The 17,620-nt window shown below is 34.1% G+C and overlaps 1 protein-coding gene across 2 annotated transcripts; it reads left to right on the top strand.

Moving 5' to 3' along the window:
- Positions 1-4,051: 4,051 nt before the first annotated feature.
- On the top strand, positions 4,052-17,123 carry LOC113645266 (GRAM domain-containing protein 2B-like). Of its 2 annotated transcripts, none has more exons than XM_027150782.2 (13): positions 4,052-4,173; positions 7,887-8,030; positions 8,588-8,648; positions 9,146-9,218; positions 9,420-9,523; positions 10,309-10,407; positions 10,499-10,570; positions 11,109-11,177; positions 11,740-11,860; positions 12,871-12,939; positions 13,096-13,195; positions 14,984-15,091; positions 15,474-17,123. In XM_027150782.2, the coding sequence occupies exons 1-13, from the start codon at positions 4,124-4,126 to the stop codon at positions 15,487-15,489; spliced, it is 1,086 nt and encodes a 361-aa protein (XP_027006583.1). In that variant the 5' UTR covers positions 4,052-4,123; the 3' UTR covers positions 15,490-17,123. The 2 variants fall into 2 exon arrangements, with proteins under 2 accessions (XP_027006583.1, XP_027006584.1); XM_027150783.2 differs by lacking the exon at positions 4,052-4,173 and adding an exon at positions 6,470-6,820 and having other exon boundaries at positions 15,474-17,122.
- The last annotated feature ends 497 nt before the right edge of the window (positions 17,124-17,620 follow it).

Genomic DNA, 17,620 nt, shown 5'->3' with positions numbered 1-17,620 from the left:
AATGTCTCATTCTGCTTGTAGAATGGATCTCGTTACTGTATACAGGGCCTGTGTCCAGGAAACCAGGTAATCTAATCCTTCCCATGTCCAAAGGATGGCTGGATTATCCAACTCACACCCTTAACCATAGGTAAATCCTCTTATCATATAAATATTTTTTTTTATTTAAACAAATTTAAGGGTTTACACAGAATACCTGGTTTCTTTGTGTTGTATTTTGTGTGAACATTGTGAGTGTGAATCTTTCAGCCGTTGCAATAGAGATCAATGAGATGATAAAGAAGCGTAGCAAGTGGAAGCGACCGCATTCAGAGGACAGCGAGGACAACATGGTTGCTGACAGAGCCCTGAGGTGTGTTTGTGTTAAACGTTAAAGTGTAACGTTAATCATTTCTAAGGCAATTGGTAAGGGATGGTGATGCATTACAAAAATGTGCAAATGGAAACAAATAAAATGAAATGTTACATTTATGTATTATTGCCAGAATGAATTTCTGGTGATTTATACCCAAGATTTTATAGGTTGCTACTTTCTGAATAGGTTAAAGTTTTTGTCAACTTTGTGTATGGGCAATGCAAACTTTTTTGTGTGTGTGCTTCCAGTGTGTTTTTCTTTCTTATTGTGTATTTAAAAAAAAAATCTTGTCACTTTGCTGCAATTTAACAAAAAACGTAATAATAGAAAACAATAGGCTCATAATCTTAAAGTGAGCTGTTACTATATATTTAGCCACCCAGGCCACACAGGCTAGCGTGTGCTGGATAATACTGGTTGTTTTCCACTAGCGTTAATGTTAGCGTGTTTTTGTTTTGCTTTGTTTTCTCTGATGTCATTATACTTATCACCAAGGTTCTGCTGGATTCTCAAATCTGATCTGCTTTAGAATTTGCTGTTTCATAAAAGAGAGACTGTTGTATTGAATATCACCACAGCGCTTATTCGGCTGTAGTTGCGGGTAATCGTAGTCGTGCTGATATCCAGTACAACTGCATGATTTGTGAGTGTGATATTGCTTTTACACAGCAGTTCTATTTACAAGAAATGAATATGGAACGACTGACATGTCAGACTTTATTTATTTATTTGTTTGTTTGTTTATTTATTTATTTATTTATTCAAAAATATTTTATTTTTCTAAAAATATGTTGTCACACAATGCACAGACCGACCAAAATAGTTTGTGTACCAGTGGTTTTAATGTACTAAATTATTTGTAGAACTGGATTTTTATGTAGTGAACAAATTTTAGCTGTTGTATAATACATAACAGCAGCTCTGACAGACATCGTTCCAGTTGCATGGCATCTACATTGCTTTTCTACACTAACAGCTCAGTCACATGAACTTGTATGGCTAATAATAATAATAATAATAATAATAATAATAATAATAATAATAATAACAATAATAATAATAACAATAATAATAATAATACAATGGTGTTGTTATCAATATAATTTATAATTATCACAATTAATAGTTAGTAATTATCTTAATATAATCAGCGTGTGTCCCTTTGATTATTTTCCTTAAACAGCACATCCTCAATGTTTACTTCTTTACTTACAGCAAGCTTTACATAGAGTGAATAGTCTTTTTCAAAAACAGAGATAATTTGTATTTTGTTCCACTCTAAGCTGACTAGATCTGGTCATGAGATCTGATAATGGCTTCTGTAACAATGGGTGGCAGGCTGCCCCAGGGCCTTAAGAGAACAGGTGCAGTACGGATGATGCAAGCTGTGATACCACAACAGTACAGGAAGCTTCTGGAAACTTCGACATCTGCACTCTTATGTATTCCCCCACTTCATTATCACTTGAATTGTTGATCATATCCGAGTGATTATTTACTTGCGCTCTCTTTTTTTATATATAAAAATAAAGGAAGTGCCAATTAATGCACTAGAATGCAGACTTCTGGTTTATTGTTAATCACTGAAGAGCTACACATGTAACCCCAAGTGCTTTAGTGTTAGTTACTGTGTGTGTGTGTGTGTGTGTGTGTGTGTGTGTGTGTGTGTGTGTGTGTGTGTGTGTGTGTGTGTGTGTGTGTGTGTGTGTGTGTGTGTGTGTGTGTGTGTGTGTGTGTGTACGTGTGTGTGTTTGTGTGTGTGTGTGTGTGTGTGTGTGTGTGTGTGTGTGTGTGTAGGTGGCAGGTGTGTAAGATGTGCTTATTGCTTCTTGTACCACCAGAGGGATAAACCATTGCATCTATGGTGCTTAATTACCTTTGCCCTGTTTTGTCAAGCCTTTTCATTTTGTTGTACAACCGATATAAAGGTAATTCCAAAATTATTGGCACCCTTCTTTAAATTCTTTATGAATGCCAAATAATATCACTAAGACTGAATTGTCAAAGGTTGAGTGACACTTGTAGAGGGATCTCTGAAGCTCTTTCAGGTACTGTAGCTCGACAATTCATGCAGCTTTGTGTTTGTCAGGTTTGCATATTTGGACAGCCATCTCTTCAACTTACACCACAGGCTTTTAATAGGATGTAAATCCAAAGAGTCAGATGCCTCTTTAATCCACAGAGTGTTCTGTAAACGTGTATTTTGTGTAATGTTTATATTACCGTAAATGGGTACAGTATATGCATAGAAATGTTGTAAATACGTGTAGTACACAAGTGACATCCTACAGAACTATTTTAGTATTCCAAAACAGAGGACAATGAAATGAAAATATAGCAAATAATACAGCAGGTTGATTGGACCTGTTTTCCAAATGTGCTGGTATTTAGTACACCAGCATTGGTACACATTTGTGTCACTCAGTTGTTTTTTCAACATTGAAATGATTACTACACTTACAATGGGCTCTTGGTCAATCTATGCATTGCCTTTTGCTTCTGAGAAGCAGCTTTTCCATCTTCTTCTTCTTCTCAATAAACCTTAAATGCTGCTTCAAGGTTTATTGCGCTGACTGGACACTATGTCTGGTGACTTGACAGGATGTTCCATTACAGAGAGCTGTGATTAATTTCTCTTGGTTTCAAACACATACATCACTTTTGTTAGAAGTGCACATGTGATGTTCCCAGTGCACCCCATAAACTCTATATCTTACATGCTCCCTCGATCTTGCACATGAGTAGAAATACAGTAGTTATAAGTAAGTTATAACACCGCTTTAAGGGAAAGCGGTCAGAGCTGTGCAGTTTGGCACTCAGTGGATTTTGGGGGTACTTTTCAGCTTGGATACATGTTACAGTACGATGCATGATAATATTGAACTCGCTGAGTCGAATGCTGGGGCGTATTAGGTATCTTTCACCTGTATGGTAGATAATTTAACCGTACGGCTCAGTCTAAAAACCCATTAAAGTTATAATGCTTTTCATTATAAAAGACACTAAATGCACAAAGGTGTATTCTTGATGGTACACAGCACAGTGGAAAAGTACAAGGGAAAAAAGTTAACTGCTCTGTCATGTCTGTTGAGTGTGTGTCATTTTCTCTTGTCATCCTGAATTGTTTAAGCATAGTTTGTTCTATGTAAGAGTTAGTAAGCATGTTCTGTATTTACACTTGGTTCACATTGTTCTAGTACAGATAAAATGACCTCTCTGAATACTTCCACTGTTCATCACTATTCGACTGTTAGCTTCATTACTAGAACTACATTCAAGTTAATTCTACACAAAGTTGGTACTTTGTGTATTAATGCTGTATATTGTAGCATGGTTTGTTTCTCAGTATCTCACTAAACACACTTTCACCCACAATTTCTTGTTCAAAACAGCCTGTAAGAATTCCTGTAAGACTACTGATTGTAATCACCTGTGTGATGTGTATCTAAGCATTAGGGCAGAGGGTGTTCTGGCCAAACCCATGACTCCTTGTCACCTGTTCCCTCATAACTTTGCATAATGTGCATGGAATTGTGGTGCTTTCTCAAAGAAACCCCATTCAAACTCATTCCAGTGGGTGGTGCAAATCAAAACTATGTCTGTGGGGTTAATAGAGCATGAAGAGGAGGAGTCTGTATAGCTCCTGGCTATAATTACTATCAGGGCAGTGTGTGCTGACGAAAGCAAAGGTGTATGAAGAGGGAGTCAGTGTGTGGTGAAAAGGTGTGAGTGAACCTGATCCATACCGATCCAACTGAAGTTTGAGACATGAACGAAAATAAAAATATGAACAGGAAATTTTCACTGGACAGTTTGAGGTGAGTTATCCTCTGCTGCATTATATATTTAAATATGGTGGTTGTTATGGATGATGTTATAATTCTAGTGTGATGATGGTGAAGTTTGTAAAACACTATTGTATAGAGTACACTTTAAAGTTAAGTTTGTTTTTCCTAAACCTTGGCAGCATGATAGAAAAATTCAAAATGTTATTAGAAATAAAATATTACATCTTAGGCTGTTGGAGCCACTACATAAGTAAATTTCATGTGGCCTACGTGACGTTTTTTATTTCTTTATTGTATGAAAATGTCAATCATGTTCGCCAGAAATATATTCAGTATTCTTGACACAGTTAGACAAGGTAAATGTGCTATATGTAAATTCAACCAGCAACCAGCTGTGTGCAACGATGCATATAGTTATCAGGTAATTACTATCATTTCTTAGTAATTGTTTAAATTACAGACATATTTGTAAATCATTTTCATAGTTTAGTCTTTGACGATTTAGTCCCGAAAGTTGTTAGTCAAGTAAGAACGAAATTACTTGTCCATGCAAGTATTGAACACTTCAAAATCAACTCGTAAATCTGTGAACAAGATTTTATTTTTTTCACAAAAGAAAAGACATCCGCCTCGTATTGCACACTGGTTCATGGAGCCATCGTTATTTATAGATTATTAATGCAAGCTTTATTTATAAATCTCTAAAATTCTAGTTATAATGAATGGTGTTTGAATCTAATTAATTTGTGTTGCAGCTTGTAAGTTGAAATTTGTTAGGAATTTAGATTTCTTGACTTCTTAATGCTAAAACTGTAGCAGAACATAAATATTTTTTTCTTTTGAAACATAGAAAGTAATATAAAAATAAACTACACATATTTTAAACTATACTAATGTACCATAAGTACCTTATTTGCTTCCCACAGGAGTAACTTTCTAACTTTGTTACATTCTGTATTCTCTTGATTTTAACATTTTAATATAAGGCCATTTTTATTTCCTTAAATAACTAACCATGAACAGACAGACAGACAGACAGACAGACAGACAGACAGACAGACAGACAGACAGACAGACAGACAGACAGACAGACAGATAGATAGATAGATAGATAGATAGATAGATAGATAGATAGATAGATAGATAGATAGATAGATAGATAGATAGATAGATAGATAGATAGATAGATAGATATTATTTGTGCTGCTAGCTTCTGGAAAAAAAAGCTAATAAAAGCTATTTTAGCTAATAATAAAAGTTCAGAGTCCATTTGAGGTCCTTGGGGATGATTACAAATGTGGTAATTTTATTATCAGGTTCTGATACTATGTTGACACAGCAGAAGGCAACATACCGTGCAGTAAAATATTGAATAGGAATAACTAACATGCTCCAGATCGCAAAATGAACCATGAGACTTTATTCTCTGTAATATAATGATATATATTAACTGTTTAGTTACTTTATTTTTAAATGTTTGTGTCATGATACAATTTGAAAATTTTACCTATCTGACTAAACTAAAATTACTGATGGTTATGCAAGGAATACAAAAAAAGGGTGACGTGATTTTGTTCTGCATGTCCTGAAGTGCTTTACTCCTCTTATACCAGCAGCCTTCATCACACTTATAAAAATGGGTTATTTGAGTTGTCATACATTTCCTATATACTTCTGACTAGTCTCTTCTGAACACGCTAATCAGACATTTCCACTCACAGAACCTGTGAATTCTGTATAAACTCCAGAGACTGCTGTGTGTGAAATCCCAGGCAATCATCAGTTTCTCGAACTCAAACCGACCATGCAAAATCAAAGAGATCGTGTTTCCCCATTCTGACATTTGATATGAATACTTGGATAATTGCGTACTTGCATGAATGAGCAAGTGTACAGGTCCTAGTGTTCGAGTTGCTTGTGTAGTTGTGAACATTTCAGGTGGGGTTCTGCCACAATGATAAATACTGTAACGGCAAAGACTTTTTTATGTGGTTAGATAGATTTAAATGTTCTCTTTGTAAACTGGTTAGGTCTGAATTATCCCAAGCTACATGTACAGTACATGTGGTATGTATGTCTACACTGTGTCTAGTGGTTTATAAAGCATGAATAATTTTTTTTTTTTAAAAACACTGTTATAGTATTTTACTGTATGAAAGAATCAACAATATCACAGAACAGACTTTCAGATAAAGAATCTCCAAAAATGTTTTAATGATGTTACTTGTATCATGTAAAAAATGAGTGATATTACATTAATATGACTCACTTTGAAATTGAAAGTGACAGCACAGTATGTACGCAGCGCCTCCTTCATTTTTCTTTTGTCTCTATGGTCTGGTTTTTACCCGGAAAAATAAAACTGTTAAAAGAAACAGGTTTCTCTGCTTTAGAAAGTAAGATCTATTCAAGCTGAACGGCATGGCTATACAATTCAGAGCAAAAGTGAATGTTCATTCAAAGAAGAGAGTGAGCATGAGTTATGTTGTGTTGAGCACAATTTTATCCACGTACCAGTTTGGGAGTTTGAACGGTCTCAGTGAATAAAGCATTCATGAGGTGTTGTATGTGTGAAGTGTCGCACTTTTAGCCTTGAGGTGCACATTTCATTATCTGTTCACAGTCAGAGTCTGGAGCGTTGTCTGTTGTAAGAAATGGAGCCTGAATCTTCGGGATGGTAAAACTCTTTTTCTCTGTGTAGTTAACCTTTTTAAATGTGAAATGACTTGATATGATAATCTAATGATAGTAGAAGATGTTAAAGTTTTTAGAAAACGGTCTTGTTTTGATAATGTGGAGAACTGATAGAAAGTCAGCTCATGAAATATATATTCTGTTAATATTACTAATATCTTACTTCAGGTTAATGCCATAAAGGTTAAAAGTTATTCAGTGTTTCAGCAGCTTGAAGCTAATTTGGCTATACTGTATGTTATCTCTGTAGATCAGGAATGTGCTTAAAAATCAGATAAAGCTGTTGTTCTAGTGCTAAAAAAGTCTCTTGATTTGTCTATCAGTCTTAACACAAAGAAATATATGTACTGTATATATTCCAGATTTCTGTGACATGTAAGTCTTTATTCTGACTGATTATTTGATATACTGCATACTGAACTCGGTGCTAAGAGTGTTTGACGCTAGCAGCTAAATCCAATGTGACACTGAGACTCTGGGGACCTGCTATTACGAGATAAAGATTTCTTCAATATATCATTTTTCACTTCAGTATTCAGTTTACTGTTGAAAACTGCTGACCTGCCAAACAGTTCCCTTAGCCACCATCGCTCTTGAAACAAAGAGTCAAATTACAAGAAAGCATTTGGTTTCTACTGGCTACATGTTCATGTTGGTCTCACTCGTTTAGCTATCAAACGTCAATAAATATCTTAACGAATCAGTAACATCGAATAGTGACCTTGGGATTAGACTTAAATTTTATCTACTAGAATCTACATTTTCTATCATTTCATTAATTTATTTGTTTGTTTGCTTGTTTAATTCTGAAGCGAATTCTTCGCAAAGTTCTATAAAGATATGCTAATAAATCCTAAATAGCACCTCATGTACTAGAGAGTTAATGGCCTGAATAGGATGTTTTAATGGAATGAAAAATTGTTAAAAATTTGAATTGTTAAAAGAACAATGTGAATGAAAAGACAGTTTACTGTTAGTTAATTCATTAATAATCATTTTGGTCAGTTTTTGTTACATTTTAGTGATGTTTTCACATGTCTCTGTTTTAGCTATTCTCTGGATTGTGGAGGAGCTCTGGGAAAGTCCAAAGACTGTAAAATGAGGAGGAGTTTTGAGGGCATAAAAAGTCGCTTTCTGGAAGATGCAAATTGTGAACTCCTTAACAAAAGCCTCCAGAGGAGCATCTCCATAAGGTTAGCACATGTTGTACAGCCAAACCACACCGCCATTGCATTTGTAGTACAGGACTTGTTAAACAGCAGTATGAACATTTTTCCATGTTGTTTTTACTTTAACTATTACTTGCCAATAGGAATTGCTGAAACAACATTTTAATGCTTTAAGAGCTGCCAGCTAGCAATGATGTGCAGAAGTTTCAACTTACACTTTAATTATAAACTCAACACATAAACTCAGTGCTGTTTAATTGCACTTACAGATTCTATCGAATTTCATGAAAATGTGATGAATTTAATATTACTGCAGCTTGGCAGGATATTTACACTTAGTTGCTGTTTTATTAGGTACTCATATTATACCTAGAACATCACTACATGTCTTTGACTGTGACTGTCAAAAGAGCAATTATACAGCACTAAGGCCTCTGTAATAACATGATTGGCTTGAGAATAAAAAGATAAACAAAAAAAAGATAAAACATAAAACAGTTTAACAGTGTGACTTTCCAAGACCTCAAACTTACAATTCCGTAGTACATTATATCTTACAGAAATTACATTGTGTCCAACAGAACCACCAGTACAATAGAGGAGGAGGGGGATAATCATACAAACAGACACTTTAATCGCAGTGTGAGTTTCTTTCTTTTTAAAACTGAATATCTGACCATTCAATAAATTAAAGATTGTAATATGTGAATATTCTTCTTCTTCTTCTTCTTCTTCTTCTTCTTCTTCTTCTTCTTCTTCTTCTTCTTCTTCATATTATTATTATTATTATTATTATTATTATTGTTGTTATTATTATTATTATTATTATTATTATTATTATTATTATTATTATTGTTATTATTATTATTATTATTATTATTGTTGTTATTATTATTATTATTATTATTATTATTATTATTATTATTATTATCTTGGAGACTCCACAACACTAAATCTAAATATAAATGGATAAAAAAATCCATCACATTTTATCCTCTAATTATTAAAAAATACCTAACCTCACACATATTCATAAAATGCCTAAAATAATTAATATAAGATTAAAATTTTTTTTTTATATTTTACATTAAAATTAGACATTTAGTTATATATATGTTTTTTTTTGTTTTTTTTTACAGAGTTTCAAGAACCATAGCAAAACATTTTGCAAACATTTCCCGGATATCTCTGAGACGGACGATTTAATTCATGGTGAGTATTGTTTAAGTTTATTGACACCTTCTTCCTGCATTTTTTATGACAAATGTTTTTCTTTTTTTTTAAATTCACATAATATCATGTTTTTTCCTTTAATCAAGGAAATTGTTCACATGTACAATATCCAGTGATGACTATCAGTGAAAGTGAAAAGTGTATTATAGGTGATACAATGTGTTCTTTTCTCTTTTCCAGCTTTCACCTGTGCCCTCCAAAAGGAAGTGCTCTACCACGGCAAGATGTACGTGTCCTACCAGCATGTGTGTTTCTACTCCTCTGTTCTACTGAAAGAGACCAAGGTAAGACCACAAAGCAAATAATCAAGACCAGGATCCTGCTAACATTAAGCCTGTATTGCCTACATTTCTATTTGTGAGTCATTTATTTGTCATCATTATATATGCTGATTATATAAGTATAGATAAACATATACATTGTATGACACATTAATTACATTACATAATAATGCTGAAGATTTCTTGATTCTGATTGGTTAGAAGGTTTTGGTTCATTTTCAATAGCAGCAGCTCTGACAATAGTTCGTGCTGTATTTCACATCACAATGTATTACTAATAAATTCTTACTATTAATATAATTTCCAAAGGTTTTTTTTTATGACTTTTTAGAACGAGTCCCTGGCATCTTTACTGTAATAGCAGGAGTTACCTTGTTTTGTACAAAATCCACAACAATAAAATGTTACTATAAATGAATAAAAAGCATGACATGTCAATAATTTTATCTAATGAATACCAAAAAGATTATCGCTGAACACTTAATGTGGTATAAACAGAATAAAACACTCCAGGACATGGTTTATTAGTTTCCTATAAAATACTGTACTGTATTGTGTTATTTCTTACTTGATGGCCTGATGAAGCAAACTAAGTCTCAGTATATTAAAAAAAAAATTTTAATTTTATATAAAATATTAAATATTATGTATCTGGATTTTGTCCTTGATTGCCAGTTGAAGCTCTATTTCAGGATCCTAGACAATGTTAATATTTTATTGGGTTTATAATTAATTACATATTTTTTTTAAATATGTTTTTATTTATTTAATTACCTTTTTTGGCCCAGGTCCAGATAGATGTGTCTGACATCCAGATTATAAAGAAGAAGAACACAGCACGGGTTGTACCCAACGCAGTCTCCATCATCACCAACAATGGTGACAAAGTATGAGCTTTGCATGTTGTATTATTAGTAATTCTGACTTCACTGCTTGCTTCATTCTAATTTCTTCCTTCCTTCTCTTTATGTGTTTCAGTACCTGTTTGGATCGCTACACAGTCGAGACGTGTGTTTCAAGGTCCTGAAGTCTATATGTCCACAGCTACAGGTTGGCACTAATTAGTTTATTTGTGTTATTTTCACACCTCGTACATTATAAATCCTAAACTCCTCTTACATTTACGGCATTTAGCAGACACCTTTATCCAGAGTGACTTGCATTTTATTTCAATTTACACAACTGAGCAATAGAGGGTTAAGGGTCTTGCTCAGGGGCCGAGCAGTGGCAGCTTGGTGGGCCTGGGATTTGAACTCATGACCTTCCGATGAGCTACCACAGAATGTGGTAACACTTTACAACCGGTAAAACTTGAACAACTGGTAACACTTTACGATAACACAGTACATGAATAATAGTACAAGAACTAATAGCAAAAATAACATAAATGTGTTGTGCTCATTTAGGGTCTCGTCCATTGATGGCTGTGAAATCAAAAGGATTTGACTCTTCTAGTGTTCAAGAGTTTAGAAAATGGCAAAAGTGTGGAGTTTCTGTAGTTACTGAAAGACAAGGGTTTTTTAAATGCGATAGTGGATTTAGGGTTTTTCACAAAATGTAAATCTTTTTTTTTCCCTGTTTTCCACAGTATGTAAGAGCCAATGGAAGCCCTCAAATGTCTTCTGCAGAAAACGTCCATGAAATGGAAGGCGACACAGTAAGAATACACACCTTCGTGTGCCATGTCACATAAATGCCAAGAGCCTGTATGTCTTTTCTTTTAACAAAATCTACCAACATAAATGTGATTCTGCTGGTTTTTTATATAATAATAAGAGCTTTCAAATGCAGCATTATTGTGTGTAAATCATGTTTAGCATGGAAACTAAGCACTTACCTTCTATCCTCGAACAGGGAACGGTTTCATAAATGTTGCTTATACTATGTAACTATGTATTAAACTATTACGTTTAATGTAAATAAAACTTTTTTATCACATGAATATAAAGTGATTGTTGTCATAACCCTACAAGTCACATGCATGTTAAAGCCAGGAGCTGGAAACTGCATTTTTTTATGTGCTTAGTTAAAAGAAAGGAGTTCTCAGAGATCCTTTAAAAAGGAACCCTTTGTAAGAGGAAAACAATCTGTTGTAGGGTTTTACATAGAACCTTTAAGGGTTATCCTAGAGGGACAAACCAAAGAATGCTAAAGAATGTTCAAGATATTTGAAAATATTTGTTGTTGTTATTCAGTACTCAGAACGTTTCTGTTTACAGATTTCCAGTCACTCCAGTCAGGAGGACAGTACAGACCCTCACAGATCCTCCGATCCAGGGCAGGACAGGAAGACTGTCCGCAGTGTTCCTTTATTATCGTCAGAATCCAACCCTTCCCATGGTCCGTATTCTCCAATTACTTAAAAACAATTTGTTAGTCCCAAATCTTAAAATTAGATATACTGCATATTAGTTTTACTTTAATAAGGAATAAATAATAATGGAAATCGATTACTTTCAAATAATCACAAAAACATAGGAACCACAATACAATCCCATCCAGCCATTTGCACGCTCTCACTCAACTGCCTATCAAACCATTTCCTTTTTCCTCCGTAATTTATAGCAGTTTATTCTCTGCCTATCTTTGAGTGATCTTGCCGCATGCACTTCTATTTCTCTGGCCATTATTCTTGGTATTCTCTGGCTCATTATTTTTTTGCTTCTGCCCTTTATTTGAATTGGCCGGCATTGATCTCTCTGCCTATTATTTCTCTGCTAATAAAGAGCTTTGTATTCCAGAGAGAAGACTGGAACAGTTGAGTTTCATTTTGTTTTATTCTGACAAATGCAGAAAACTCTTTTGCTACTGCTACTATTAGCATGTCACAAAATAGAGCGGTGTCACAAACTGTCTGTGATAACAATAGCTAAGAACCTCAGAACGTAATCCCTAAATCTAACCCTGTTTCTACTTCCCTGATGCAAACAGTACATGCTCATAACCTTAACTGATAAAAGCAAAATGCCAACACAACCTCACCTTACACAATCTTTATCTCCACTCATCATTCGAGCTTACATGCTAACAAGCTAGCCTAGCAATTTCTGACAATGATAATTGATAATTGATAATGATAATTTTAGAATAATGACTAACATAATATAATCTAAAAGAATTTCCGACAGGAAAAGTCTAACTTTCACAAATGCTTATAATCTTTGAAATATTCACAAAGAATTATCTCATATTCACAAATTTAAAATGTTTACTGCCAGAGATAGCAAACTAGCTATTATATGCTAATCTCACATGATTGTAGTTGTGTGACGTTAAACAAAGTCTTCATCAATAAAGACTTTATTTTTGATAATTTGATTATTGACGAATATCTTGACTATTTTTTTCAGTTGAAGCAAGAAACAACTCTGCATTATGGAACAACACCAACAGAGATAGCGGTTCAGAACAGAACACAGGTAAAAAAAAACTGAATCTAAAAGCTGCACATGCAATATGAAAAAAACAGGATATAAACTGAACTGTTTTATCAACACACACCATATTCAGACTGTTCTGTTTGCTTAGGTCGGATGCTAATTCTACAATTTTCTTACCCTGTGTTTCATAATTAGGCGTCTCCTGGGTGTCCGTGGTAACAGAGAAGATCATATATTTCCTCTCCTTCGGAGGCACAACCAGCATCAACAGACTCATCACTGTCTATCTCATACTGTAAGCTCTTAATAATATCCTATATTGTAAGACGCACAGGCACAGTATGTCCTGATCCCAATTTTTTTTATTATATTAAATTCAAAAAAATTATTTGTGGCATTACGTATAATAAAAAAAATCACTACTGATACCCATCTATCTGTGAGGGCATTTAAGGGATGCAGTTGAAATGTCCTATAACAGCAACCTATGAAAACTTTATTCCTCTTATACAACATCAACTTCCAATAAAAAAAACAGATTTTAAGGAATCATATTAAGAAATGACTCATTAAACATTAAAACCTTTATAGTTGTAGTAAAGGTTGTAAAACAAGTTTGTTCCTGTTATCAGTTATACTATAGCAGCTTATCTTTCCCATACCAGTGTTTTTTATTTTATTTTCCTTCCAAAAATGTCCAAAAATGCTAATTAACCATCGCTTCACAGAAAACATATCATAAATTCATATCTTAAAAATTTTTTTCATTAGTTTTCGTTAACCTTGATTGTTAATGTTTTTATGGAGTGATTGCTAATAAAACAACATATTAGAATGATGGCATTTATATAAACCTTACCGCCAGAATCGCTGTAACACCTTAAGCGAAGATGACAAACATGACTGTATTTCATCTGATATTTTCTGAGAATTTGAGGAATTTGCTATATGGCTGGAGCACAAACATGTCCAGGAAATTCAGGTTGGTTTAAATGCCATGCAGATGTTTTGGAACAGTCTAAATCATATCATGAACATATCTGATCTGCTTAGTCATTTGGGATCGTTGTGGATTAACAGGTAGATTTGTGACTTTCTGAGGTGTGGTGTCAAGAATGAAACAAATGTTCTGTTGTGTTCTCATGCAGTTATCAATTAACAAATGTCATGCAGTTCTCATGCAGTTATCAACAAATGTTGTGTTCTCATGCAGTTACATGTACAGTATCAATTGCTGCGCCACTGTGTTGATTAGATTTGTCAAAACCTCTTCAAGTCGGCCGTCAGGTACATCAGTAAAACTCTTTCATTGTTTCGCTGAGAAGGTTTGCACTGCATGTGAAAAATCACAGATACAACATATGCAATATATTGAAATATCTCACACTTTACCCCAGTGCCATTTTTGACATAAAATTATGTATAGAAGACTTTTTAAGACATTACAAATCCTGTTTGTAATGAAAAAAAAATTACGATGTTAGCATGTTTGCCTCACACTAACAGTGTTGGGGGTTTGATTCCTGCTGCTTCCCAGTGTTCATGGATTTTGGGATTTCCTCCGTGTACACTGGTTTCCTCCTCCAGTTCAAAGACATCCACTGTAGGCTGATTAGCATCCCTAAATTGTTCATAGTGTGTGAATGGAAGTGTGTGTGTGATTGTGCCATGTGATGGGTTGGCACACTGTCCTGAGTATCCGTTGGTTTGTGCAACGAGTCCTCTGTTATAGACTCCAGGTTCCACATGACTCTGTGTAGGATAAATAGTAAAGATGGATGGATGGATTCGAATAGATCGGCATGCTTCAGGTGCAGTTGGATGTTAATGAGAGTCTCTCACAGTTTTGCATTATTGGAGTAGCTCAGGAATGTTTTGCTTATTAATTGACCAGTCGGTAATTTTATAGTCATTAGTAGATTTTTGCACGTTCTGTTGTTTAATGTATTTATCTTAAGAGGTTTTCTTCCTGGTTACTGCGGTTATGGTTAGTGGATTAATAATTGTCAGTGTGTGTGTGTGTGTGTGTGTGTGTGTGTGTGTGTGTGTGTGTGTGTGTGTGTGTGTGTGTGTGTGTGTGTAGAGCTCTGCTCCTGCTCCTGTCATCCGGCTATATTGGTCTGCGTATTGCAGCTTTGGAAGAGCAGCTAAGCGCATTGGGATCAGCGACTGAGCTCGGCGTACAGAGATCGTAAGTAACTGTAAAACCACACACTCAGGCACATGATTACGTGTGATTCACATGACACACACACAGCATGCAACCACCTCTCATATGATAAGACAGATATGCATAGACACACAAACACCATCAGAGAGTAGGAGGAGTTCATAATCAGAGACGGCTGCTCTTATCTGTGCTGGCATTAGACGTGCAGGCGTAGTTATCATGACATTGTGGTACACTTTTTCATGATATGATCATTTGAACTAAAAATGAACTGCTAAAATATCTTCTGTCTGGAGTCACTGGAGTTCATGATCATTTCATTTCCAAACAGATCTATTGTAACCTATTGTGTGTGTGTGTAAAAAAGTCTCCCCTATAATTAAACTCCCTTTCCTCCTCTCAGGTATAAGGAAACATAACACCTTGCATACATGAAGAACCTGAAAGACCCTGAAGGTGTCAAAACAAGGAACTTCTCGTCTCTTAACATGCAGCACAACATGAGTCTTCTCTGCCACAGTGAACTGATCGAGAATCAATCTGAAGCCAGCAGACTATATTCCCAGCAGGTCTGCTTAGATTCAGGCTCCAGCCGTGTCCCAAATAGTGCACCTCATTTGTCTGGGTGATGTAACTGAATGGAGAATTAACTCTTTCATGCATGGCATCCAACCTCAGGTACAGCTGAATTCAAAGATTAAAGGTGTTAAGATTAAATATAAAAAAGATTATATATATTATAAATAAATAGAAATAGAAATAAAGTCAGAGTCATTAGATGGATTAAGCTTTAAAATAAACATTATTGTGATCAGGGTTGCCAGGTTTGTTTTTTATTCTTTCTTTATTACAATACATTTGGAAAAAGGTTACGGTAAACAAAGGGTGTGTGTTAGTTTAGACAATTTCATTTCAGTGTGCAAGTTATATGTGGATTATGATCATACCAACAAACATACTGCAAGTCAGAAAAACACACCACAGTGCACTTGTTTCCCCAGACAAATAAAAACAAATGGCCATAATTTCAGTACATTAAATGTAGTTTGTCTGGTTATTTTGCTGAGACATGGCAACCCTTATCTAGATACATACCACCAAACTTTCTATCCAGGACACATTGATTATACTTCTTTAAAACCAGTTGTCCACATACATGGACATGTCCTGGATATAATTGCACTTTTTCATTAAAAAAGTTTTAGACTTCGAATAAAAATGACTCTAAAACATATGCAGTTTATTAATGTCTTGATAGTCAGACCACAGTGGTCTATACAATAAAAATACATAAAAAAGTTAATTTATTGTTAGTAGTACATTATTATTTAAACTTATTATTTAAACTTAGAATTTATGCATGAAAGGGTTAATGCATGGGACATGCAGATCTACTACATAGGATACCAGACGTCCCTCAGCCTAGCTCTCATTATTCTTTTAATGTTTTTTTTTTTTTTTTTTGGAATGGTTTTTTTTTTCTTTTGTTTTTGCACTCAAAGTTAAAATTTTATAAACAGAATTAATCTAATGCATCATTATCTGCTTTCATTTCCATAAGCTTTTTTTTCTCTTTGCTGTGCTGTGCATAGAAACATAGCTTTCATAGTGAACACATCATCTGCAAAACCACTTTTTCAATATTTGGCTTCTTTCTTTCCTCTAAGAAACAAAAACTTCTGATATTGATTTCTTTCTGTCTTATCAGCAGGCACTTAATTGTTAGTTAATTTAATGTTTGTGCTTAGTTCTTCCAGCTTATTAATGTGGTACATTGAGCTAAGTGTATCTTTAATTTCCACAGAATTATATTTGAACTATGTCATGAAATGATTAAATAAAAATCTCTATATTTTTTCTTTAAAAAGTGTGAATTTATCAGACCTTGAAGTGCCATTGAAGTACATGCATGAGAATGTTTTAGATTAGATTTAGAAAGTAAAAGGTTTATTTCCGGAACATTATTTAAATACAATTTTGTACATTTATTAGGAGCACAGAGCTTCGTTGTTGCTTAATTATACACTGGCAGAACACACATTAAATCCAAGCTGAAATAATTCAGATATTTATTTTGACTTAGTGAGAAAGTAAACCAGTAAAACAGGCCAATAAGAACTCAATACTACATTGAATACCTTAGAAAGTGATTGATTGTGCTGTAATTATATCAAGGACCTCTAGTTATGCCTCACATTACAGTATATATTATCAAGTGTTCTATTACTGTTCTATTAATATACAACTTGTAAATGTCTCCATCTACTGGTTTGTTACATCAGAATGAAATCAATGAACAATACATGAGACACAGATTTTCTTTTCTTTCTTTTTTTTTTTTTTGTATTTATTTATTTTGGTAATTTAATAAATACCATCACCTTTAGTATAACTATTAAGTTGCATCTGATTTTATACCAATTTAATATATTATGTATCAACATAAGCAGCAGTTATTGATGTGTGTCATCACTTTAAATGCACTTTTTATTTGCTAATTAAAATATTTAAAATAAAATATTTAAAATACTCAAAATACAATAGCTGCTG

Source organism: Tachysurus fulvidraco, chromosome 22 (genome assembly GCF_022655615.1).
Source record: "Tachysurus fulvidraco isolate hzauxx_2018 chromosome 22, HZAU_PFXX_2.0, whole genome shotgun sequence".
NCBI classification, from domain to species: domain Eukaryota; kingdom Metazoa; phylum Chordata; class Actinopteri; order Siluriformes; family Bagridae; genus Tachysurus; species Tachysurus fulvidraco.
This window is presented reverse-complemented; position numbering and strand designations above follow the sequence as displayed.